The 27,767-nt window shown below is 41.4% G+C and overlaps 2 protein-coding genes across 2 annotated transcripts; one reads left to right on the top strand and one right to left on the bottom strand.

The window, feature by feature from the left end:
• Positions 1 to 27,683, top strand: hfm1 (helicase for meiosis 1; the record flags this gene model as incomplete). Its single annotated transcript, XM_080543194.1, has 41 exons — positions 1 to 74; positions 191 to 303; positions 823 to 892; positions 2,224 to 2,492; positions 2,928 to 2,972; positions 3,100 to 3,170; positions 3,537 to 3,669; positions 3,990 to 4,141; positions 6,265 to 6,342; positions 6,591 to 6,749; positions 7,149 to 7,349; positions 7,638 to 7,726; positions 7,898 to 7,941; positions 8,661 to 8,762; positions 9,119 to 9,264; positions 9,379 to 9,473; positions 10,098 to 10,231; positions 10,610 to 10,657; positions 10,990 to 11,070; positions 11,546 to 11,637; positions 11,783 to 11,889; positions 12,173 to 12,220; positions 12,354 to 12,451; positions 13,254 to 13,388; positions 13,779 to 13,864; positions 14,105 to 14,188; positions 14,823 to 14,980; positions 15,082 to 15,185; positions 16,237 to 16,455; positions 16,635 to 16,712; positions 17,035 to 17,159; positions 23,643 to 23,725; positions 24,039 to 24,139; positions 24,233 to 24,322; positions 25,405 to 25,677; positions 25,976 to 26,073; positions 26,213 to 26,343; positions 26,442 to 26,509; positions 26,863 to 26,960; positions 27,100 to 27,230; positions 27,614 to 27,683. The coding sequence occupies 41 exons, from the start codon at positions 1 to 3 to the stop codon at positions 27,681 to 27,683; spliced, it is 4,581 nt and encodes a 1,526-aa protein (XP_080399320.1).
• Positions 20,862 to 22,304, bottom strand: LOC308168486 (E3 ubiquitin-protein ligase TRIM35-like; the record flags this gene model as incomplete). Its single annotated transcript, XM_080543086.1, has 1 exon — positions 20,862 to 22,304. The coding sequence occupies one exon, from the start codon at positions 22,302 to 22,304 to the stop codon at positions 20,862 to 20,864; it is 1,443 nt and encodes a 480-aa protein (XP_080399212.1).
• Positions 27,684 to 27,767: the final 84 nt, after the last annotated feature.

Here is a 27,767-nt window from a genome sequence, read left to right as displayed (position 1 = left end):
ATGTTGGATTCAATTGACTGCACCTTGTCTCTGGACAATCTGTTTTATGAGAGGCCAGCGGTGGTCCACAAAGTGTGAGTACCGTAGTAGAACCAGAAACAACCTGCATCCACATTCAAACCGTCCTCATGTTATGGTTCATGTTCTTGCTTAAACATATCACATTACCTTGGGTCCTGTCTGTCTCCAGCAAGCCTCTTTGTCAAGAGCAGAATGCTTGGCAGCTGGAGCCCCCTCCATCTCTCTCCCAGATCCCAGTCTCGCAGGACATCCAGAAAGAGGCAGAGAGCCTTTCCTCATACAGTGAGTGTGATGTGATTTAATTTGTGTTGTTAGTGGCCCAAAGTCCCATTCAATTCAGTGAATTTAGGAAATTAATAAAATAATAATAATGGAACATTGATTCAATCTCCACATTCAAAACCCACTTGTTTACGCAGGCGTATGTCCGTTGACTTACTGTTCCCGTGTTGCTCTGCTGCTAGCTATGTATATACTGTATATTTCTCCTCTGATTTTTAATTGTATTTGAATTTTGTAACTGTTTTTTAAATTTGTTGTACGGCGACCTTGAGTGCCTTGAAAGGCGCCTTATAAAATAAATGTATTATTATTATTATTATTATTATTATTATAATTCTGACCGTCCTCAATGCAGGTTTCTCTCAGATGTCTAGAAAGAAATTCCTTCCCCCTCCTTTGAAAGGAGCCACTAGCAGCGAAAAAGGTTTTCAGAGTTTCTTTAATGTAGGAAAGGAACCTGAGGGACAGGATGGGTGTGAAGCCCTCTGGCCTTTTGAAGCCCCCGTGAATGATCCCCAGGATTCCGCAATGGGCAACAGAAGCCAAAACGAAACCCCACAGTATACTGGTCATGCACCGGAGAGGAGATGTGACCCTCTGGACTTCAGCCAAAGCTCACCTTTACCTTTACGAAGAAGGTAAGCCATTAATGTGGAAAAAAGACAAAGGTGTATTGTGTATTCTGCATATACAGTAGGTAGTTACATGTATGTACATTATTATACTAGACCAGCTCAGTGGCCTTGCGGTTAGAGTGTCCGCCCTGAGATTGGAAGGTTGTGAGTTCGATCCCCCGGCCGAATCATACCAAAGACTATAAAAATGGTACCCGATGCCTCCCTGCTTGGCACTCAGCATTAAATGTTGGATGGTGGGTAAGACCCTGCGACATACCAGCGTCACGTCAAGGGCTTAAACTTGTACATCAAGCCACCTCATGCTATGGAAACAAGAGATGGCCTATGGGCCATTAGGCTCGAGAAGAACCATCGGTTCTCAAGGCTTACTTACTTTTTTATTTTTTTAAAAAAAAAAAATCCCCTTTTTCACCCAATTTGGTAGCCAATTGAACCCAACCTAGCATCCAATTATCCCCTGCCTATTGCGTAGGATCCGCCGCACGACCCCGTGGCCGGCAGTCCCAGAGGAGGGCGCCAGGCAGACTAGCTGACTGGCTCCTCGAGCCCAGTACCGTTACTCCAGCACCAGACGGGGGCGGTGTTGCGCGACGGATCCTTGTCCGGAACTACTCCTATACCGCCCTCGGGAGCGGCCGCCCAATATGTCGCTCCCCGTGTGTGCCCCAGCCATATCCGGATCTGGCGAGCTGGGATACGATCCCAGTCCCCGGTGGGCAACTTGCACTAGTGGCCAGTGCTTAGACCGCTACACCACCGCGGGGCACACTTACTTTGTTTTATTATAATCTCAGAGTAGCTTCATTATGATATGACTTCCACCCACAAACAACTTCCTCTCAAACCCCTTCATTACACTTTGTTTTATTATTAATCTCAGAGTAGCTTCATTATGATATGACTTCCAACCCACACACTTCCTCTCAAATCCTTTCATTAACACTTTGTTTTATTATTAATCTCAGAGTAGCTTCATTATGATATGACGTCCAACCCACAAACTTCCTCTCAAATAATTCATTACACTTTGTTTTATTATAATCTCAGAGTAGCTTCATTATGATATGACTTCCAACCCACAAACTTCCTCTCAAACCCCTTCATTACAGTTTGTTTTATTATAATCTCAGAGTAGCTTCATTATGATATTGATACTTCCACCCAACAAACGTCCTCTCAAACCCTTCATTACAGTTTGTTTTATTATAATCTCAGTGTAGCTTCATTATGATATTGATACTTCCACCCAACAAACGTCCTCTCTTCCTTCCCTTCATTACAGTTTGTTCAGGCCTCCCAGTGGGCAGGTGTTGAACCACAGAGCAGATTCTGCTAACAGCGACCACCACAGCCAGTCAAGGCCCAGAGCTCGAACTTTCCTCAACCAGGTTTCCATGGCGACCAAGCCTCCACCACCAGCAGCAAGCCAGTCAGCTGCTGTTAGCCCCAGTTTTTTTGATCCGCCTGCAGCAGCACAGCCAATGCAGGACAAGCTTGGCACAAAGAGGGCTCACATTCTCCCTCTGACACCCCAGCCCCTTCACATACAAGGTACCACTACCGCACAAACGAAAACAGATATCTGCAACTATAAACATATGTCATATTTACATGTATTACTTTTATGATGCGTTAAGCCCAATGCACACTGCGTGCGATGCGATATTGTCGCACGACAACATTCGATTCTCCATTCACACCCACACACTTCGGTGGTGTGAATTGAGAACCGAATGTTGTCGTGCGACAAAATCGCACGCCGTGTGCATTGGCCTTTATAGTTAAATAATGTGCCTGTGTGGTCATGGCTGCAGTTGTCACTGTAGGTTCTGGCTTAATGAGGTTAAATGTGGTGAGCAGCACACCTATGCTCACTTGACAGTAATGAGCAGTAGGTGGTAACAATGTCAGCCATTTTGACTGAAATTGGTTTGTGTTGGCATAAAGTAGATAATATTTTTGTGGATGATTAATCTTTCATTTGAGGTACTTCTGGTACGCCTGGAATACTCCGTCCAGTCACTGAAATCCGTATCCTTTTACCTCCTGTCATATTTTAAGTACCGTAGTAACTTAAGAAATTAAATAATAGATACTTGAAGACTAGTAGTTGGGGTATGTTTTGTTTCTTGTTTGTTCTTTAATAAAACTCAAACAGCAACGAAATTTAGATCTGTCTTCAAAGAGTTCCCTTTCTTCAACTACGTCCAGTCTAAAGCACTGGATGACGTAAGTGTGCACAAATCTACACTTCATTTGGTCCATAATCATTTAACAATATCTGTAGAAGTGTTGGATGTGAATGTAACCTGTAATTGTTGTACTATTATGATTTTATGATATACCAAATATAGTGTAATGAAGAACTATGGGGGGGTGGGTGGAAGGGATGTTATCACCATGGGGGGGGGTTACTTGTGTGTTTATAGTGGGGGGGGTAAGATAATAAAATAAAATAAAAAATCAGGACAGACACTTATTTTGTTTGGTGTTTGTTTGAGTTTTTCATGTGTACTGTTTTGAAATAAATAATTGATTTACAAAAAACAAAAAAATAATCTGTAGAAAACGTTTCTGAACTAAATATCTTTGCAGGTTCTCTACACTGGTAAGAACTTTGTGGCCTGCGCGCCCACTGGCTCTGGTAAAACAGTGCTCTTTGAGTTGGCCATCGTCCGCTTACTGATGCAGACCACCGAGCCCTGGCGGGACGTCAAAGCTGTGTACAGTAAGTACTCTTATCCAATCAGATTCACTCCAGCTACACAGTAGACCGAACCGTGTCTTACAAATGGGTGGGTCATCATGGCTGTCAGTTTGTGGCAAGAACCTAAAATAGTGGTAAGAACCACGGTTTCATCATTTGGTTGTGGGTCTCAAGAAGATCTCAATGACTTGAGAAAGCCACACACCAAAAGCCAATCTATGCTATGAAATGTGGCTGTTACACAGTTACACAAATACCACAGTTACCAAAGGCTGTTAGTATACGAAAATGTCATAACATTTAGTGAAGTTAGTTCACTAAACACTCCATGTTTTCCTCAGTGGCTCCCATTAAAGCTCTATGCAGTCAGCGCTATGAGGACTGGAAGGCAAAGTTTGGGCCTTTGGGGCTGAGCTGCAAGGAGCTGACTGGAGACACGGAGATCGACGACTTCTTTGAGATTCAGGATGCCCATATTATTATGACCACGCCTGTGAGTGATCCTGTATATCCTAGTGTCAGTGATACTGTATATCCTAGTATGAGTGTGAGTGATACTGTATATCCTAGTGTGAGTGTGAGTGATACTGTATATCCTAGTGTGAGTGTGAGTGATACTGTATATCCTAGTGTGAGTGTGAGTGATCCTGTATATCCTAGTGTGAGTGTGAGTGATCCTGTATATCCTAGTGTGAGTGTGAGTGATCCTGTATATCCTAGTGTGAGTGTGAGTGATACTGTATATCCTAGTGTGAGTGTGAGTGATCCTGTATATCCTAGTGTGAGTGTGAGTGATCCTGTATATCCTAGTGTGAGTGTGAGTGATCCTGTATATCCTAGTGTGAGTGTGAGTGATACTGTATATCCTAGTGTGAGTGTGAGTGATACTGTATATCCTAGTGTGAGAGTGTGAGTGATCCTGTATATCCTAGTGTGAGTATGAGTGATACTGTATATCCTAGTATGAGTATGAGTGATACTGTATATCCTAGTATGAGTGTGAGTGATACTGTATATCCTAGTGTGAGTGTGAGTGATACTGTATATCCTAGTGTGAGTGTGAGTGATCCTGTATATCCTAGTATGAGTGTGAGTGATACTGTATATCCTAGTGTGAGTGTGAGTGATACTGTATATCCTAGTATGAGTGTGAGTGATCCTGTATATCCTAGTGTGAGTGATACTGTATATCCTAGTATGAGTGTGAGTGATACTGTATATCCTAGTGAGTGATACTGTATATCCTAGTGTGAGTGTGAGTGATACTGTATATCCTAGTGTCAGTGTGAGTGATACTGTATATCCTAGTATGAGTGTGAGTGATACTGTATGTCCTAGTGTGAGTGTGAGTGATACTGTATATCCTAGTGTGAGTGTGAGTGATACTGTATATCCTAGTATGAGTGATACTGTATATCCTAGTGTCAGTGTGAGTGATACTGTATATCCTAGTATGAGTGTGAGTGATACTGTATGTCCTAGTGTGAGTGATACTGTATATCCTAGTATGAGTATGAGTGATACTGTATATCCTAGTGTGAGTGATACTGTATATCCTAGTGTGAGTGATACTGTACACCAGGAATGCAGAAAGATACATTAGGATCTTAGTCAGCGAATTTGTTTGTGAAATACAGTGGCTTCATAAACTATTCAGAACCCTTCAGTTTTTCCACATTTTGTTGCCTCAATTTAAAATATATGAGATAGATTTTTTGCCATCAATCCACAAATAATACCCCATAGTGACAAAGCGAAAAAAAACATATTTAGAGATTAAAAGAGTATTACAATTTAGTATTAAAATTGAAATACAGAAACACCTAATTTACATAAGTATTCAGACCCTTTGCTAAAGAATGTAAATTTGCCTAAACGCAAAAAAAGTCTACAACAAGTTGAATTGAGTCCATCTGAGTGCAAGCATAGTTCATGCAATAGTTCATGTGATTTCATGGAATTAATATCTTTTGTATTTATAATCTCTCTTTCAGTACACCGAAATAATCTTATTTGCATAGGAATCAATTACACACTGTTGTAGATTAGGATGTCACTACCAACTCAGAAACACCCCGGTCCCTGGTGGTGAGAAAGATACCCATAACATGATGCAGCTACCACTATTCTTCACACAAGGGATGGTGCAGAAACTGCATTGCATGATGTGCTGGACTTGCACTAAACTCAATGCTTTGTAGTGAAACCAAATAAACACAGTTCCAGCCACTTTCTCTGCAGTTTGTATTAATGACAACCTGATCTACACAGTGTGTAATTGATTCCTCTGCAAATCAGTGACCCTATAAAAACAAAGATATTGATTCCAAAATCACATTAACTATTAACCTTGCATTAACATGGGCTCAATTCAACTTATTGAGTGATATTGATGATATTTTTTCCATTTGAGCTAATTTCAAGAATGTCATAGCAAAGGGTCTGAATACTTATGTAAATTAGGTACCGTATATCTGTATCAATCTTTTTAATTTTGATACATTTGCAGATGTGTTTTCGCTTTGTTATTATGGAGTATTGTGTGTGGTTTGATGGCAAAACATTATTATTTAATCCATTTTAAATTGAGTCTATAACACAACTTGTACTTCAAAGGAAAAGTGGGACAGCATGACAAGAAGGTGGAGGGATAACTGTCTGCTGCAGTTGGTGCGGCTTTTCCTTATTGATGAGGTCGGTGAATACATAAATGTCGTTCCCTCAACTATTCAACTATTCACTTGATCATAATACACTGATGCAGCATGGACCGGAAAGTGTGTTATTTCTGTGTACGATATATTATTTATTAATCTTTCAGAGTATTCAGTCGTGCACATAAATAATGTGTCCTTCTATATTGTAGTATCTGTATGGGTGTCTGAGTGCTGTGTTGTGTGTTATGTTGACAATTTAATGTATTCAACCTATGCTGTGCTCAGGTGCATGTGGTGAAGGACACAACGCGTGGAGCCACACTAGAGGTTGTGGTGAGCAGGATGAAGACGGTTCATGCCTACCGCACAGCTGAGAACTCCCAGGCAGCAGACCTCAGCATGAGATTTGTTGCTGTCTCCGCCACTATTCCCAATATCTCTGATGTGAGTGGCCGAAGACCCTTCAGAGGGATTCCTGTCAGACGTTACAAATTATCTAGACTGGCTTCCTTCCCTGAAATCATTCTGTCTCATTGTTCTAATATCGTGAGCTTAGAATGATAAGGTTCTATCTCCGTTTCGGGTAGTTCAGAGATAATGAGCGTCAAAGTTTTTACATTCCATTATGTTTTATGAGATGGAACCTTTGTATTTTATGAATTACTAACTCAAAAATGTCAACATTTAAAAAATAAAATGACCAAAAATGGAGATAGAACCTTATAATTCTAACATCACGATATGCCTTTCCATACCTTCATCTTGGAATTCAATTCAGAATGAGCCAATGATTAGCCTTAAACTTTAACATGAATCCAAAATCACAGTGGTTTGTCTCCACAGCTAGCTGATTGGCTGGGTGACAACGGAGGGCCGGCCACCTGTCTGGAGATGGACGACAGTCACCGGCCCGTAAAGCTGAGGAAAGTGGTGCTTGGCTTCCCCTGCAGCAGCAACCAATCAGAGTTCAAGTTTGATCTTTCACTCAACTACAAAATGGCCAACATCATTAAGACCTACTCGGACCAGAAGCCTACACTCGTGGTAGGCAACCTTCTGAGTGTCTGAATCCCACTCTTTTGTTTCCCTTGTCTTGTTTCCACAATACTGTATGTCTGTACTTGAACTTTGAAAAAGAAAAGCTCCTATTGTCTGAATAAGTTGCACTTTGTCACACCTGAAATTAGCAGACAATCATATATGTTTACCTTGGACCAAGATATGGAATAATTACAGTATTAGCCAAATGTCACCCTAATCTTGCTTAGTAGATATGACCAAGACTGTTAGATTCCAGTTATTAATTATTATAATTTTGTACGTTTTTGACAGTTTTGCTCCACAAGAAAAGGGGTACAGCAGTCAGCGACTGTCCTTGCCAAAGATGCCAGATTCCTCATGAGTATTGAGCACAAACAAAGGTTTGAGCTGATCCCTAATCCCTATTTATTCTCCATAAATAGAGATATTATTTCATTATACAGAGATTGAGATATCCCGTCTTATGGGTACAGTATGTGCTGTAGTAGCTATGGTGTTTTACCTTGTTGTCAGTCCGGCCTGATGGAATTCATTGAATCTTTTATTTGCAGGTTGATGAAGTATGCAAACTCTCTCCTAGACTCCAAACTCAGAGGTTCATGGTTTATTTATTATAATTGTTTTACTAATATCTCAGAAAATGTGTCATCCATAGATATCAATGCTCTCTGAATTGCAGCCCACTAGAATCACAAGATTTACAGTAAAGCACATATTTTGTGCTCAATCAACAGTTTTATCAGCCAATTCTGTCCTAATCCTCTTTATCTGGTTGTGACTAATATTTCATATGTGATACGGTCTGGTCCATTGGTCCGCAAGTCGGCATCCGATTTAATGTTCTGACTTTTTCTTTCGAAAAATATAAATACATTTCATCGTTGTTGAAAACCAATGACACACTCGCTAATCAACTAACACAGCTTGTTTTGTGAGCCTGCTAACAATGTAAAGTACTGTTATATTAGGTAGCAATGGGGATTACTCACCGAATCCATTGCGTTGCAGTATTTTGGCTTGACTAGTGAGTTTGTGTTGTGATTTTCAACAACGTTGGATTTTGTGTATTTCTGTGTTTCAAAATAAAAGTCACATTTTGATTGGTTGCCGACTTGCAGCCCAAACGATCAGACCATGTCACATGTATCTCATGTCAATTAATCTCTGGAATGCACACATGAAAAGAATTCTAGAAAAAGCAAGACCTTTTCAGAGAAACAATGTATTGATTTTTATTAAACAAGCATAAGAAGGTATATATTGTCCCCTAGCAGTAGAACATGACAGAACAAGTCCGGTATTTGTGTGTTTCAGATCTGGTCACGTTTGGGGTTGGTTACCACCATGCTGGGGTGGACTTGTCAGATCGAAAATTGATCGAGGAGGCTTTCACTATGGGTGACCTGCCTGTGCTATGTAAGCATTAACCTTTGGTTATGAAGAGTAGTATGCCATGTACTTGTCAAAATGTCAAGCAAATAACATCAATGTATAGAAGCGCTTCAATGGCAGCATTTAGAATATTAATAAAATGGCTTAAATATCAAATGTATTAGTGCATGAACAATACTGCCATAATCCTCCAAAGATATCACACATTATTATTTTCATGAAACATATAATGCAATGGGACTATCACAGTGGTGGTTTGTGATATGGGAGATCTTGTGTCTTAGTAGGTAACATAGACACGGCTGTTCTAGTGTCAACTGTCACTTAGATCCAACTGTCACTTTCAAATTAACCTCAAGATTCCTGTATGTACCCTGTAGTTACCACCAGCACCCTGGCGATGGGTGTGAACCTGCCAGCCCACCTGGTGGTGGTCAAGTCCACCATGCACTACATCGGGGGCTCCTGTGAGGAGTATAGCGATTCCGATATGCTGCAGATGATTGGTCGAGCAGGCAGGCCCCAGGTACAGACCAATCACACCCCACGCTTTTACTGTATGCTTTACAGTATGCTTGAAAGTATACGGTCCATCACTTTGGTTCTAGCTAGGTTAAATTATGTTTTTTTCTCTCTCTAGTTTGATACGTCAGCGACTGCAGTGATCATGACCAAGTCTCAAACAAAAGACAATTACACGCAGTTTATGAACGGGGCGGAAATCATAGAGAGCAGGTACAGTAATATTAAGACTGGCAAAGTAAACCCAACTCAAGCATAATGATACTCTGATTGTGATACACCGTAACAACCGAAGAGGTTCTTAAAACAGAATTTGAGTGTAGCGAGAGTGTGGCTGAAATGGAAAATCCATTTAGGTTTTTAGTAGGAGAATATGTAAGAGCAGGAACCTATCTTCTTCCTAGAATCCGTTCTCAGTAGGACATGAGTAGAAGATGGAGGAGAAAGATCAATCTCTATGATCAGTTTGAGATGACCTTTGCTTTATGACATGGTGCATTATCATGCTGGAAGTAGCCATTAGAAGATGGGTAAATTGTGGCCATGAAGGGATGCACATGGTCAGCAACAATACTCAAATAGGCTGTGGCATTCAAGCAACGATTGATTGGTATTAACGGGCCCAAAGTGTGCCAAGAAAACATTCCCCACACCATTACACCACCTCCACCAGCTTGGACAGTACAGGTGTTCCTAATAAAGTGTTTGTGAGTGTATATCACATGTATGTGGTATACTAGATTAATATAGTAATAATATAGATTTTTACCTACCCCCTGTCTTAAACTCTGCATGGGTTGCATGCTGTCAGCAATGTTGACGTCTTGTCTTTGCCAGCTTGCATACCCACCTTGTGGAGCACCTGAACGCTGAGATCGTCCTCCACACCATCTCTGATGTCAACATGGCCCTGGACTGGATCCGCTCCACCTTCCTCTACATCAGGTCCCTGAAGAACCCTAAACACTACGGTCAGAATCAGCCAGTTAGCATGGATGTTACAGTTGGCAGTTACAGTACACTATTAGCTAGCTACACTGTTAGCGTCATAGCATACTACCGCTGCGTAGATGACACTCAACTCTTCCTCTCGGAATAGCATACTAGCGTACTATTCATACTAGGTATGACGTAGATTTTGAGTATGTAGTGCGTTCACACTGCATAGTATGTGAAATTTGAGTATGCGAGAAATGTAGTATGTATACTAGATCCGCCCACATTTCTGAGTAAATATAATATAATTTAAAAAGACTGGCAATGAGACAAGCTCAATGAACTATGGAAGCATCTCACACCGTTAAACATGAAGACATACAGAAATCAGCTGCCGGTGATTTTTATTTCAGGCTTTTCCACTGAATTGGACAGATGTGGAATCGAAGCGAAATTGCAAGGTGGGGAATTACTGTTTCCTTTGCTGTTGACTTCATATTATAGAGAGCTACTAACTGTATATTTGCCCTGTAAAATACCTTCCTGAATATATATATATTAGGGATGCCCTGATCGATCGGCCAGCAATCAGAATCGGACGAAATTCTGTAAAAATGTGTGTGTGTGATGCAGTTGGTTAGAATGCAGTTGGTTAGGATGCTCTCAATGGTGCAGCGGTAGAAGTTGGCCAGAATCTTAGGAGACAGCTGGGCTTTCTTCAATCTCCTCAGGAAGTATAGGTGCTGTGTGTGTGTGTGTGTGTGTGTGTGTGTGTGTGTGTGTGTCTCCTTAGGGCTCTGTCTGACGAACCTGAACTCCCTGGCCTCCGTAGGTCTAGTCACTATGGATGAGGACGTCAACATCAAAACTACAGGTGAGGATGGCTCCGCCCATTTCCATTTGCTGTAGGTGGTCAATACCAACTTCATTGATTCATTGACTGCACTTATATAGCGCCTTTATCCAAAGCGCTTTACAACGGCCTCTCATTCACCCATTCACACACACACATTCACACACCAATGGCGGCAAGCTACCATGCAAGGCGCCGGCCCGCTCACTGGGAGCAATTTGGGGTTCAGTGTCTTGCCCAAGGACACTTCGACATGTGGCCAGCCGGGGATCGAACCGCCGATCTGCCAACCTTGCGATCATTAGACGGTGGCTCTACCTCCTGCGCCACAGCCGCATTTATTTCTGTGCAACGTCTAGACTATGCAAATTATTTAATCTTGAAGGACAAGAAAGTATTATATTATATTCTTTGTTCAATCCATGTGCTTTTCAAAACCCCCCAACTCCTGAATTGAAACTCAAAGACAATTTAATTGTGTTGTGATCTCCTATAGAGGCAGGCAGGCTGATGGCGAGGTACTGTGTGGCTTTTGACACTATAAAACAGTTCAGCAACGTGGCAGGCACAGAGACCTTATCTGAGCTGGTATGTGGATCTCTGACTGCATTTTCACTATTCTGTATTATGTTGTTTGTGGAGTAAAGTGACTAGATGTAGATAGTAGACTCTACTGTATGTAGTTTATGACATTGAGAAGTATGCTGTAGATTAAATCTGGTTCTTCACACAGATTGAACTGATGGCAAAGGGCAAGGAGTTCAACGACGTGCAGCTGCGAGTGAACGAGAAGCGAACTCTGAACACGTTGAACAAGGATAAGAACAGGATAACCATCAGGTTAGAGGAGACTTAGATGAAAGCCTATGTACGGTCAGAACAGGTCAAATCAAATGGCCCACATAGAATATCAAGATTCAAGATTCAAGATAGCTTTATTGTCTGTCACACAGTGACAGAAATTCTCCTTTGACAGGCAGAAGTGCAGCTCAAGAATACAGTTTCCACATTAAAAACACACCTAGGTCACATACATTAAATACATAAAATAAAAACAGACAGACATAGCAGTGTGTTTATAAAAATGTAGTAATCAACACTTCACCTCATGACTTTTACCCAGGTATCCCATGGAAGGGAAGATAAGAAATAACCAGATGAAAGTGAACTGGTATGTTCAGACACAGAACTATGCAAAAGTTAAAGTAAGCAAATTGGGTGGGTTCTGGGGGGACGGGGACGGGGATGTGCTTCCTTCCGAACATGTAATGTGTTCACATTGTTTCTCCACTCTTTTTCCCCAGTTTAATTCAAGCTCAGTTGGGCTCCATTCCGATCCAAGAGTTTGGACTCACGCAGGATACAGGGAGAATCTTCAGAAATGGAGTCAGAATCAGCCAATGTACAAAAATTAGGAAATCCAATCAAAACTAGCAAATCTGTAAAAGTATATACAATATTGATTGATGATAAGTGGTCCTAAGGAATACATGTTTTGATTTGATTGGCTGTACTAACATAAGATAATGACTTTATTGTCCCAGTAGGGACATTTTGTTTGTAGCATTGTGTTATTAAAAGACATCACAGAATCGTAGGGCATGAAGAGAGGCCTATGGACAGTGCCTGAGTGAAAACAAACAAACAAACAAACATACTATTAGTATTGTATTGTATTCAGTTTTTATTTGATGTTGCTATCATCATAGGTCCAATTCTTTCCCCTCATATCTCATAAAAAAGATCTCCTTTTATAAATCTCCTTTTATAATATATGTTATAATATATTTATATATATTTATATTTGTTTATTTTGTATACGGTATATGTTACGGTACATGTAGGAATACGGTACATGTGGGAAAACTAGGGTTGGGGTTAGGTGCTAGTGTGCTAGGGTTAGGGTTAGGGGGTTAGGGTTAGGGGGTTAGGGTTAGGGTTAGAGGGTTAGGGTTAGAGGGTTAGGGTTAGGGTTAGGGTTAGGGTTAGGGTTAGGGTTAGGTGCTAGTGTGCTAGGGTTAGGGGTAGGGGTAGGGTTAGGGTTAGGGTTAGGGTTAGGGTTAGGATTAGGGTTAAGGTTAGACATGCCAGCATGTACCAAGTCGACGTAGCACCTAACCCTAACCCTAGTTTTCCCACATGTACCGTAGTCCCACATGTACCGTAACATATAGATTTTCTTCCTTTTTTTTAAACCACACCAGGTTTGGCAGAGTTTCTAAACCAGCGCTCCAAGACAGGCTGCTCTGCGCTGCTCAACTCCCTGATCCTGGCCAAGTGCTTCAGAGCCAAGTTGTGGGAGAACTCCCCCTACGTCTCCAAGCAGCTGGAGAAAATAGGTAGAGTGACAGGAGAGTACACTCGTGACGTTAGAATTATAAGGTTCTATCTCCATTGTTGTCAAAATTGAGTTTTTTTTACATAATCTGATCCATTAGGTGTTTATTAATGCCTGTGTGGTGTTATTTTTTAAATGTTGACATTTTTTAGTTAGTAATTCATAAAATACAAAGGTTCCATCTCATAAAACATAATGGAATGTAAAAACTTTGACGCTCAATATCTCTGAACTGCCCTAAACGGAGATAGAACCTTATAATTCTAAGCTCACGATTTGTTATTTAGATTGTTTTGGTAGGTTATGAAACTATTGTAGATAGATCCAATTGAGAAATAAATGTAATTCCTGACATGAATCCATGCCATGAATGTTAATCCATCTGTTCCAGGGTTGACTCTCTCCACAGCTATGGTGAACGCTGGGCTCACAACCTTCAACAAAATTGAACAAACCAACGCTAGGGAACTGGAGTTGGTAAGCAAGTGTAGTTGTGCCTAACAATCACCTGTAATTAGAAAGTGCTGGAAAACCACTGTTGTTGATGACGACCCTCTAGTGGTTAAACTGTATTGATACATTCATGAAAACATGATGTTGACGTGTACAATCAATACTGATATTGTGTACCAAATGTTATTGCGTGTGATGTCAGAGATGATAGATTTATACAGGATGTTTACATGACATTTACATAGTAGTCTTTATGTTTTCTAGATTGTTAACCGACATCCTCCATTTGGTACCCATTTGAGAGAGGCCATCATCAATCTCCCCAAGCATGAAGTTAGTTTAGAGCAGGTGAGTGTTCCATCTAGGGTCCTATTTATATCACTTTCTCAGTTTTTTATTTCAAATGAATGAAAACAATGAATATTGAATGAAACATGATTTGTAACTTCATAATCCATAATTAGTTTATTACTTCATGAATTTCACTTGCTGATCAGTAGCACCTTCTTGTATGTATGTATATATATGTAATATGTATATTGTATTATTATACATTTATTATTTATTATTATTTATTATTATTATTATAATATATATATATGTATTATATTATATGTATATGTATATTGTATATGTATTGTATGTACACATACGTATATATGTGTATATATATATATATATATATATATAAACCCCTCAAAAAAAGTTCGGAAACTTTATTTTTGTTGATTAATCCTCCCCTTTTTGGGCCGCTACCCACACGTTTAGCTGTGTTACTCATTCCACGAATGCATGCTCCTTACAAGTTGTACCTCGTTGTAAAGGTGACTAATCAGGCTTTCCAACGATAGAAAATACAATACCAATTGGTATTATTAAAGGGGAGGAAGAATCGACTGAAATAACGTTTCCAAACTTTTTTTGAGGAGTTTATATACTGTATATATATATAGACTATATATTTCCTTTTCCCCTTCCTTAGCTTCCCAGGTACAACGTGACCACCGCAGAAATTATTGTAACAGTGAATCTGAAGAACCACGGTCAGCTGTTGTCAAAGAAAACAGCTCCTGACCACCATTATGTCACCTTGATCATTGGGGACAGTGACAATAATGTGGTCTTCCTGCAGAAACTTAAGTAAGAATATGATACACCATACATTAATACAAGAAAGGGTGAAAGAGAGACAGTGAAAGTAGAAAAGGCAGCTTTAAAATAATCTTTTTTTGTTCTATCAGAGACTTGATGCTGTTGAAGTCTGGTAGCTGGTCAAAGAAGATTGAAGTTGCGAAAGCTTCAAAAGGAGAGGAGATCGGTGTCAGTCTGATCAGCTCAGAATACGGTTAGGCAGCAAACTATACATCTTGTATTTACATCATTTAGGATTAGCATTAGAATACATTGCACAGACAACTTAAATCAAATCAGACTTTATTTGTGTCGCACATTTCATACACAAATGCAATACAATGCTCTTTACAGGAAAGATAACTACAGTTCCCTCTTTCCAAGTATTGGAAAGAGGAACAATTACTATGGGGTCAAGTTAGAGATCGTCAGTTTTAATGAAATGGTTTTCTTTTTCAGATTGGGTTCACCAATTTAGAAAGTACAAAATGTTTTAAACATACTCCGCCTATTTCAGGGCTCTAAAAGTATTGGAAATAAATATATCATGTCCGAATAAAGTACTTGTGTTTAGTGTTTGGTCAACAATGCTTTGCATGCAATAACTGCCTGAAGTCTGCGCCCCATTGACCCCACCAGACATACTGGTGGGTATATTCTTGGCTAATGCTCTGCCAGGCCTGTACTGCCAGGCCATCTTCAGTTGTTGTTGTTTGTTTACCTACAAGCATTCTTTCTTTTTTTAACTGTTGATTTTGGTAAGTAAGGTTTTTGGTTATGTTTCTGATAGATTTTTCTGATATTTCAGCCTCATAATGGCTTCCATTGACATCACTTTGGTCCTCATGTTGACAGACACCTATATATCAGACTCCAACGGAAAATGATGATAAGATTTAGGCATACAACGACTGAAGATGGTTGCAGTACAGACCTGGCAGAGCATCACCAGATAATATACCCAGCGTCTAGTGGGGTCAATAGGTTGTAGACTTCAGGCAGTTATTGCGTGCAACAAGATTGTTGACCAAATCCTTAACATGAGTACTTTATTTGGACATTATATGTTTATACTTTTGGAGCCCTGAAATAAATGGTGAAACCAATTTTTTTTAAATAACTTTGAACTGGGCACTGTGGAGGTCACTGTATCTACTGAAAAAGAGAATTTGTAATTTAAGCTTGATCAAATTTGAAAAAAGGTGATATATACGGCAGTCTACATTCTGTTTCTACTGAGCTGTGTTATGCCATTTTTTTTGCAGTGGGACTTGACATTCAGCAGAAGTTCAGTGTGTTCTACTCTGGGGCAAAGAGGTATGGAGCTGAATCACACACCATGGAGCTGCCTTATAATAACACAGTGCAAAGGACAGAGGCCCATAGAGCACAGGGTGCAACGCGGAGAGCACGGCCTTTGTCTCAGCAAGCAGAGTCTACACCACAGAGACCAAATGCCACATCCACATGTTCTACAGACAATGGTAGGATATTTTGTCCTACATGTCATACTGCTATTGCTTTTTTTAAGTACCGTAAATGGATTCATATTTACATGGATTAATCTTGATCCCTGAGTGCATTGTTTTGCACCCTGCTGATATTTATACAAACCGAGTCACAGAGGACTGTTGTTTTTGTTGTGTCTCTTGCTTAAATCCAGGCCTCTCACAACCAGACCCAGGCAAAAGACAGTGCAACCACTTCTGCAAAAACAAGGAGCAGTGTGGTCATGACTGCTGTAAGTTGAATCACTCATCGAAGACCACGATCACCACATTCATTGAAATTTCCCTTATACTTTTGACCATTATCTGCTAGCAGGGTATCCGCGGTGATAAATCAATTTTGGGAAAATCAAGACCCTTAATAAGTATTAAAAAGTCTTATCATGACTTAATGAATTTTGTTGGTATTTTTCTGAATTAGACTCTGTCCAAAGAGTTTGAGTCCTAAAAACGTAAAAGTTCATGAATTTATTAGTTTATTAGTCTTTAAAAAGTCTTAGAAAGGTATTGAAATTAACCTCAAGATTCCTGTATATACACTGCATTATCTGCCAGGCAAAGTTGGAGTTCTGATGGTTTTGAAGAGGCCTCTAAACCAGGAGTCAAATTTCTCCTCCTACCTGAGCGACCTGAGGACTAGGAGTGACACACTGACAGAGACCCCAGTCAAACGTCTCAAGGTGAGGGAAGAACTGACAAGAACTATTTCAGTCGGTTGAAACTACTAACCCCCATGACCCATATAGTATGTTATAACTTGAGAAACAGGTCACATAACTTAACCTGAAGTAATTAATTTCAGGACAGGAGATTTATGTGAATGTTTATATATACATATATATACAGTACCAGTCAAAAGTTTTCAGTTTTTGTACAGTCATGGACAAACATATTGGCAACCCGTTGGCACCCTGCACAACCTTCTGTCAGATAATGCACCACTTCTCCCAGACAATTGTTGCAATTACAAATGCTTTGGTATTCACATGTTTATTTATTTAGTTTGCATTGGAACAACACAAAACTGAGAAAAAATCTGATATCATTCCACACAGAACTCAAAAAATGGACTGGAAAAAATGATTAATATTTGGTAGCACACCCTTTGGAAAAAGTTACTGAAATCAATCTCTTCCTGTAACCATGAATGAGTTTCTTACGCCTCTTTACTGGAATTTTGGACCACTCTTCTATTGCCAACTGCTCCAGGTCTCTCATATTTGAAAGATGCCTTCTCCCAACTGCTGTATCTGGCACTAGGGATGGACGGTTTCCAATTATTGAAACCGAAAAACCGTCAAAGACTAAAACCGGGGTTTTCCGGTTAACCGAAGAAAAAGAAGGGAAAAAAAAGAGCGACAATTTCAAATAATTGAGCCCTACTGCTACAATACACTCATGTCGAACACCATTAAAACACCGTAAGCACAGTCGCAACACATTTAGGCTACTCAGTTTCACAAATATAAGTGGAAAGGCAGACTTTTGTAAGCTACACCATACATGAAAACACATGAACACTTAACACACCAGCTCCGCTGATCCAGGGTGCACCCCTGCACGGAAGATCATCTCTTGGAACAGCGTCTTCATTGAATGAACTGCTTTCTCAATATCTTGGTTCTTAGACAAAGTTTCAGCTGCTGCTCAATGTATTTAAATATTTGAATACTGCTCAATAATCACTGAAATATTAGACTTAGAATTATGCAGTGAACATACTTAAAGCTTTTCATAAAAACCACATGCCGCGAGACTGACTCGTCCTGAACTGTCGTAAGTCAATCAACAAAGAATGCCCCATCAAAATAAAAGTGCCCATGGTAGAGCTGTCAAAATAGAGCTTTCAAAATAAATGTACTAATACAGATAGAGATAAATACAGAACTACCTTTGCGTCACTAAGTGACCGCGTATCTTCTGAGACATGCGTTCTGTCATCACTTTCAGTAGCGCCTTCACACACAGTGGCGCTGTGCACAAACACTCTTGATCCGTATAGCTCTTGTTTTATTATATTGTGGTTTAGTAAATACTGCACTTGGAGTTACATTCAATGCATGATTTGTGCTATAGAACATAAATAAAGTTTGATTGATTGATTGATATCAAATCAAATCACATTTTATTTCTATAGCGCATTTCTCACAAAAGTGACCCAATGCGCTTTACAGAGAGCAGCGAAAATGATCTTATTAAATGTAAGCGAGTAATTGTAAAAAACCTTTCCTATCTACCAATAACTGAAGGCAACTATCTTTCCCATAGAGTGATTCGTTACCCTTAAATATAATCCCAATTAGATATTAATCCTCAGTTATTCTTCACAACTGACCAAACCTCTCACTCATTGCGCGGCAGATTCAGACTGTATCATTGTTATTTTCACACACGACAAACATGTGACATGTTCCAGTTTTATTCTTTGAACAACATAGAATATATTATTTTTTTTAAAGAAAAACGTTTCTATTTTTATAAACCCCGGTTTTCGGTATAACCGAAAAACCGTCCATCCCTATCTGGCAACTCAGCTTTGACACTGGGCCCTACATTGTGCCCCAAAATTCTTTGGTACTCTTCAGATTTCATGACACCATGCACACAGTCAAGGCATCCGGTGCCAGAAGCAGCAAAGCAACCCCAAAATATCTGTGAACCTCCACCATGTTTGACTGTAGGGACTGTGTTCTGTTCTTTGAGGACCTCATTTCGTTTTCTGTAAACAGTAGAATCATGTGCTCTACCAAAAAGCTCTATTTTGGTCTCATCCCCCATTCCAACCCCCACGACGCCCAAGTCATCCTCTTCCATCTTTCAGTCCAATCACTGATTCCGTCCTATCCTCCACAGTCACCAGCAAGTCCTCAACCTGCGCCTTGGACCCCATTCCCTCCTCCCTAGTCAAGGCCTGTCTCCCCACACTCACCCCACTCATCACAAACATAATTAACTCCTCCCTGTCCACCGGCATTGTCCCCCCTGCCCTCAAGCTCGCTGCTATTACCCCCATACTTAAAAAAACCCGGTCTCGACCCTGACACCCCCAAGACTACCGGCCCATTTCGAATCTCACCTTCCTGTCCAAAATCCTCGAGAAAGTTGTTGCTGACCAACTCAAATCCCACCTTGACTCCAATAACCTGTATGAACCATTCCAATCTGGCTTCCGTTCCAAACACAGCACTGAAACAGCACTTCTAAAAATCACCAATGACATACTCCTCTCTGCTGACTCTGGTCACCTCACCATCCTCATCCTCATCCTCGACCTCAGCGCCGCCTTTGACACCATCAACCATTCCATCCTCCTCACCCGTCTCCAACACATTGGCATAACCGGCACCGCCCTCTCCTGGTTCAAGTCCTATCTCTCAGACAGACATCAATACATCTCAATAAACAACTGTAAATCCTCCACTGCTCCAGTCACCCACGGTGTCCCCCAGGGCTCAGTGCTAGGCCCCCTCCTCTTCATCCTGTACATCCTTGCCCTTGGACAGGTCCTCCGCCGCCACGGCCTCCGCTTCCATCGCTATGCCGACGACACCCAACTCTACCTCTCCTCCAAAACCATCTCCCCTAACACCCACTCCACTGTCACTACCTGCCTCAACGACATAAAATCATGGATGCAACTAAAACCTAACCCTAACCCTGCAATAAATCGGAAATCCTCATCATCGGCCCAAAGTCCCTCACCCGTTCCACCCAGACATTCTCACTCAACATCGATGGCTTCACCGTAACCCCCTCCAACCACGTCCGCTACCTCGGCATCATCTTTGACCCCACCCTCTCGTTCCTTCGGATAAACACATTTACATAGAACATACTGTAGAAGCAAGCACTAAAGTAAATATTTTATGTTCATATATATATAAAACATTTCATACAATCAATCAATCAGGGTTCAAAACAAATTCATGAAAGAAAGATGCTACATTAGCAATGACTGATTATCAACACAACATCATGGAGGATATGAAGAGGTGTTCTGTAGCTAGAGAGCTGCTCATCCTCTCCCCTCCACCAGGTGGGGTCTCATTAGAGACTCACACTTAAAGACACATTCAGTAATGTCTGCGTACCATCAAAGAGTGGGCCACCAACAAATGTAAACCGTAGATCAGATACATTAGCAGTTGATGTGTATGACGTATCTGTGATGCTCTAGAAATGACACAGAACTTCCAACGGTCCTTGTTGTTATGGTTAAGATATGGTAAGACAGTTGTACATCATAATCAAAGGGTTTATTCATCTTTAGACATTTCTGGAAATATTGAGGACATTTAAGGACATTAGTAAGTGTTATTGATCTTTGATTGTCTCATAGTACAGAGGTCTAAGTACGTACTGTAAGTTAGTCCATCATTGATTCAGACAGAGGGAGTAACCATGGATACAGACATCTTCACTGGTAACACCCTCATAGGATGACGTTTACATTTATTACAGATGAATGGAAAGACTTTCTCAGTGAAATTGTGTGTGATTGTGCGTAGGTTTGTGTTAGTGTCAGGGTCAGAGAATGACAGCTGTCCTCTGTCCCAGTCCAGCTGCACTCTGACCCTCTGGGGGTTCTGACTCACGTTGAGGAGAGCGGTTAGACCTGGATAACCCAGGATACTGGATGCTGGAACCCATGCATACAACTTCATATCAGAACAACTAATCCACAAGGATCCACCCAGAAAGCCTGTGGCGTCCTTCTTCACTGCAGACTCTATCATCACACCCAGGACATAGTGTGTATTCCCCCCCACCTCAACGTCCCAGCTGTGTGTCCCTGAGTCAAAGCCTTCAGAGCCCAGGACCACGACACAGGAGTCAAACCTCTCTGGGTTGTCAGGAAGCTGCTGTGCCTCTTCTCTGTGTGTCACACTGGTCAGATCCTCAGACAGGATGAGACGTGGGTGGGCAGTGTTGGGGTCCAGAATCACAGGAGTGTATTCCACTATTCCCTGCATCTTCTCCCAGACTCTGAACTGCAGGTTGCCCAGGTGCTTTGCCACATCTATCAGCGCTCCTGAAACCTTCTCTGGATCCTGCAGTGTGTTCCGGGCTCTGTCCATGGAGGCCTTGAAGTTCAGCAGGAATGTGAAGTCATCAGCTTTTAGCTCCTCCTCCATGGCTCTGATTGTGTTTGAAAGTGATGATATCTCTCCGCTCAGCCCCTCAATCTTCCTCTTGATCACCTGACTCTTCTGCTCCTCTTCCTTCCTCAGTGCAGCGATCCTGACTCTCTCTTCATCCCGTAGAAACTGGTGAAGCTTCTCAAACTCCTCCTTCATCTGCCTCTCTGTGTGCTGGGCCTGGCTCTCAATATGTTTAGCTGTTTTATCACAAGTCAGTTTAACCTCTTGAAAGGTCTTCAGCTTTTCCTCTAACGGTTTAAGTGCACCCTTGAGTTCTCTCTTATTATCCAGTACAGCTTCATCTACTGGGCAACAGTCATGTTTTTTATGCTGTTTTGAAGTTTGACACACCAAACAGATGGGCTGTTTATCCTCCAGACAGAAGAGCTTGAGTTTCTCACCGTGCAGACTGCAGAGCACCTCAGACCCTGCTGCAGCTCTCTGACTTCTCTCCTGTAAGAAGGCCTCACACAGGTTCTTTAACACCAGGTTACAAGGAGGATGAAGCGTGGATGATTTTTTCCTGCACATTGGACATTCCTGAGTGTTTTTCTGTTTCCAGAATTCCTGCAGACAGGTTTTACAGAAGCTGTGGCTACAATGGAGGACAACAGGATCCTTGAAGATGTCACAGCACACAGAACAGGAGAAATCCTCCTCAGAGAGAGAGGGTTTAGACGCCATTCTCTAACCACCTTCGTCTCCCCTGTAAAGGCTTCTGAGGTGAAAGTTCACTTCTGAAAACTCACCCCGTCGAAGTCAGTAGGAAGTCAAATCCGGATTTTGACGGTGTTGCTTCTTCCTTTGTGGTTGTTTTGAATGTTGATGGTAAATGAGTGTAAAGTCCTTTAGAGAGTCATACATATGTATTGTTGTGGATCATGCTAGTGAACGGCAGCACCAGAGAGTTGAATGTTAGCCTTCTGTGTGGTTCAGTTCTGCTCTCGACTGTTTCCTGCTCAGCAGGTAAGAGGGTGGAGCTTCAGATAAGGTATGACTCACTGTGTTCAAGGGTCACATGCAGAATTATGTCAGGTGTGCGTGTGTGTCTGTGTGTGGCTGTGTTGTGTCTATGTCTGTGTCTATGCATGCGGTTGTGTGTGTGTGTGTGTGTGTGGCTCATGTCATCTTAACACAAACCCATTTCCTGTTGTTGATGTTGTCTTGCGTTGTAATGCTGACTGGCCTAGTGAACACACACACACACAGACACTTACACACACACACAGGATAGTCTGAATTAGATTATTGAAGTTGAGCATTTATTGGTTCGCTGACTTTTAACATAAAGTATGTCTGCCATGCCAACCAGGTTACTAAATGTGCATTTTTACACCTCAGGAACATTGACCCTCCCTGTCCTTTTCCGCTGCTGAAACACTCATCCACGCCCTCATAACTTCCCGACTCGACTACTGCAACAGCGTCCTCTATGGTTTGCCTAATTACATCCTAAACAAATTCCAATATGTCCAGAACTCTGCTGCCCGTCTGCTCACCTCCACTCACCGCCGTGATCACATCACCCCTGTCCTCCAAAAACCTACACTGGCTCCCGGTCAAATACAGGATCCAATTTAAAATACTACTCACCACTTACAAAGCCATCAACAATCTGGCCCCCTCCTACCTTGCCGACCTCGTCCAGCTTCCACACCCCCTCCCGTTGCCTCAGGTTTGACGACCAAACCACCCTCAAGACCACCAGGACCAAGCTCCGGACCTGGGGTGATAGGGGGCCTTTTCAGCCGCAGCCCCGTCCCTCTGGAACGCCCTCCCCAACCACATCAGACAGGTCAACTCTCTGCCAACATTTAAACAGGCCCTCAAAACCCAGTTTCAGTTCAGTGTGGAATGATATCAGATGTGGCCTTTTTTCTCTGCTTTTTTCTCTGCTGTTCCAATGCAAAAAAAACAATACCAAAGCATTTGTAATTGCTAACGACAAGAAGTGCAGGGGTGCCAATATGTTTTGTCCATGACTGTATATATGCTCTACTGTTTCTGGGATTCTTCCTTCAGATGAGAATGAGTGGTGGAGTCGGGGCTGGGAACATGCAGCAGTTCTCTTATAAACCGAAGGAGGTCATCCCTGCTGTCTCAAGGTATGCACACACAGTTCTGCCTTACCAACGATATGGAAGATTATGTTGTTAAATGATATAGGGCCAGTTTCACAGACAAGGCTTAAGCCTAGTCCTGGACTAAATCACACTTTCAATGTAAAATCTCCATTGAAGATGCTTTTTAGTCCAGGATTAGGCTTAAGCCTTATCTGTGAAACCGGCCCATTGTGTTTCTATTCAGTTCTATTCTATCATCTCAAACAAGCTGAAGAACCAAATGCAATTGTGGGATTCTTGCTTCTGTTGGAAGGTAATACGGTGTTTCCTACTGTAATTTGAATTTGAAATGCAGGTATGAAGGGAATCGGTATGGAACAAGACCACAGAGGTTGGAGTCAGCAGAAGGCTTTGCAGCACCTCAAGAGATGGCATACCTTGAGACTTACGGCAACGGTTTGTATGTTTACAGTTCAATGCTTCAAGAGGACAAAGCAATGTAATGGACACTGCGAGGAGTAACTAAGCTTTAAGTTCCCTCTCCTGCAGAGTATAAGGAGGTGTACCTGGAGGAGGTGTATCAGACTATGGAAGAAGAGGAGGGAGTGCCACCCGCACAAACTGCTGTTCAGTCACAAAGTATTACTCATGTCCACTCCCAAATCAACCCTGCTCTCACCCACTATGCACTCGTTTAAAGGATAGATGTTTAAAGGATAGATGTATAGATGTTTAAAGGATAGGTGTATAGATGTTTAAAGGATAGATGTATAGATGTTTAAAAGATAGATGTATAGATGTTTAAGGGATAGATGTATAGATGTTTAAAGGATAGATGTATGCAATACGGTGAAAATTCCTGCAAGCCGATAGAGGCCGAAATGGAGCTGTTACCACATCGCTAGTCTCTTTCGACAGGGTGCCTGCCAGCTCGGCTTTGGGTGTGAGGAAGCAGCTTCGTCATTGTCAACATAATTTAATCCACACAGTGTTTTTTAATTCGAACTAATAACACTGGATAATTTTTGGGAGTCTCACTCCCAGAGTACTCCCATAGTATAGTATGGAAACACTAGAAAAGAACAAAATGACAGAGGAATGAGCATGAGAGAGGCAGGATTTTCCAAAGGTTCACTTGGCGTAGTGCATCTCAGGTAGAAATAGTTCCTATATTAGTGATGCCACTCGCAGACTCAAAGATAACGTGGATGGCAGAATTGATTAGAAAAATGAACTTAGGGGTGCTTAGGTGGCGTAGCGGGTTAAGCGTCGACCATGTAACCGCGGGGTCACCGGTTCGATTCCGGCCGGGGACATATCCTGCATGTCATCCCTCCTCTCTCTCTCTCACCCATCCTTCCTGTCTAAATCTTCACTGTATCTGTCAAATAAAATGAAAAATATGAGTGGGACTGCCCCACTCAGAAAAAATTACTTAAAAAGAAAAATGCACTTAAATTATTTTGACAATGCTCGCGACAGCTATGCGGGTACTGTGGGGCTGGTGTGACAGGCATTGTGTCTGAGATACAGCTGCTATGAGAAAAGGCTACCATGTTGCTTACACCTATCAAATACTCCCAGATATAAATGCATTGGGTGTATCTATCGATTTAAAGCATCAGTCTTTTCTGACTATTACTGCAGACCTGTTTTAAAGCTAAACCTCGTAAGAGAAAAGGACAGACCCCAGACGTGATCATCATTTTGTCTGTTGTTAGGCACCTCAATGTGGGGGAGACCCAATGCCTACAAGAGGCCGAACCCCAGCACGCCCCAAAACCAGAGCAGGGGTCACTGGGAGAGCCCCAGCACACACTGCACTGAAGACAGCGGCCGCATATTGTCATCACACACACCAAGTGTGACCTTTGACCTTGGAGATGAATGGGACGACTGGGATGATTTTGACGACGAGAATTTGGTGCATGCCAGTGAGACGTCTAGTACTGCTAAAGCTAAAACTCAAGCAGTGAATTGTAACAGGCTAAAAGGTATTCTGCTCTCTGCCGATGAGTGTTGAAAGTGTTTGATAGCAAGGATAGAAAAGTATTTAGTTTTTTTCCAGTATTTCAATTAATTTAAATATATTTAGTAACACCTGAATGTATGTTTCAGATTACTCAACGCCACTAGAACTACCATCCAGTTGTACCCAGCCTAAACCCCGCTTTACTATACCCAGCACCCCACTTAGGTGAGCTTCAAGTGTCAAATGGTTAAACCTCTTACCTAATCATATGGCTATTCACTGAATGTATTGATCTATGGGTCTCAGGTCCGCCTCCCCAGCTGTGATTCCTCAGACAACAGTGGGAAGCCCTCCTCTTACAATCAGACAGCACAACCAGCCCTCTGCTCTCTGGAATCACTTTGACAACACAGCCACAGTGAGTTACTACTCCATCACAGACTCAGCTCAGCTGTATTACAACTCAACTCAACTTAGTCTCAACTCAGCATTTTGTTGCCAAAATTAGACTGAATGATCTGAAACTCAAACAACGTTGTGCCTTTGTGCCCCATCAGCAGAGAGCATTCAGTGAAACCTCAGTGACAGCACGGTCATTCCCAAAACAGAGTGACACAAGCTTGGGAGGAAGGTTTGATTTCTTCTCAAAGGAGACTACTCAGAACAAAGTCAATGTGTCTGACAACAGGTATAGAAATAAAGATATTGCATTGTGATTCTGTGATTTATGTTTAGATGTTTATACAATCTCAACCCACATTATAAATTGCACTCTTTTTGTTGCAGGTTCGAAGGAGAGGACAACAGCAAGGATTTTGACGACGAGAATTTGGTGCATGCCAGTGAGACGTCTAGTACTGCTAAAGCTAAAACTCAAGCAGTGAATTGTAACAGGCTAAAAGGTATTCTGCTCTCTGCCAATGACTGTTGAAAGGGTTTGATAGCAAGGAGAGAAAAGTATTTCGTTTTTTCCAGTATTTCAATTAATTTAAATATATTTAGTATAATACCTGAATGTATGTTTCAGATTACTCAACGCCACTAGAACTACCATCCAGTTGTACCCAGCCTAAACCCCGCTTTACTATAGGCCTACCCAGTACCCCACTTAGGTGAGCTTCAAGTGTCAAATGGTTAAACCTCTTACCTAATCATATGGCTATTCACTGAATGTATTGATCTATGGGTCTCAGGTCCGCCTCCCCAGCTGTGATTCCTCAGACAACAGTGGGAAGCCCTCCTCTTACAATCAGACAGCACAACCAGCCCTCTGCTCTCTGGAATCACTTTGACAACACAGCCACAGTGAGTTACTACTCCATCACAGACTCAGCTCAGCTGTATTACAACTCAACTCAACTTAGTCTCAACTCAGCATTTTGTTGCCAAAATTAGACTGAATGATCTGAAACTCAAACAACGTTGTGCCTTTGTGCCCCATCAGCAGAGAGCATTCAGTGAAACCTCAGTGAAAGCACCGTCATTCCCAAAACAGAGTGACACAAGCTTGGGAGGAAGGTTTGATTTCTTCTCAAAGGAGACTACTCAGAACAAAGTCAATGTGTCTGACAACAGGTATTTTTCGATTTGATTTGATTTTTATTAGGAATTTACAGTAGAATCATTTACGCATTATGACACTAAGTAATGTCAAGAGGATGGCACTTGAAAGCATTATTTAAAACACTTATTTCCTAAGTGGTCCTCGATGGAAACATAAAATGAATAAAATAAAACATCACATCACACAGTATAAAACAAAACATCACAGCATAAAAAACAGTATAAGAACACAGCATGAAAAAACACATATTAAAACATATTAAACACATATTAAAACATATTAAACACATATTAAAAGGTATAGAGATAAAGATATTGCATTGCCTTCTGTGATTTATGTTTAGATGTTTATACAATCTCAACCCACATTATAAATTGCACTCTTTTTGTTTCAGGTTCCAAGGAGAGGACAACAGCAAGGAAGTAGAGACATTTCTTGGAATATTTGATGGAATATTTTATTAGTGTTACATACACATTGCATGGATAGATGCCATGGCAAATGTATTCGTGACAATGTGTTCAATGTTTTGTGGGAATTTGGAAAAT

Source organism: Nansenia antarctica (genome assembly GCF_963989245.1).
Source record: "Nansenia antarctica genome assembly, chromosome: 12".
Taxonomy (NCBI): domain Eukaryota; kingdom Metazoa; phylum Chordata; class Actinopteri; order Argentiniformes; family Microstomatidae; genus Nansenia; species Nansenia antarctica.
This window is presented reverse-complemented; position numbering and strand designations above follow the sequence as displayed.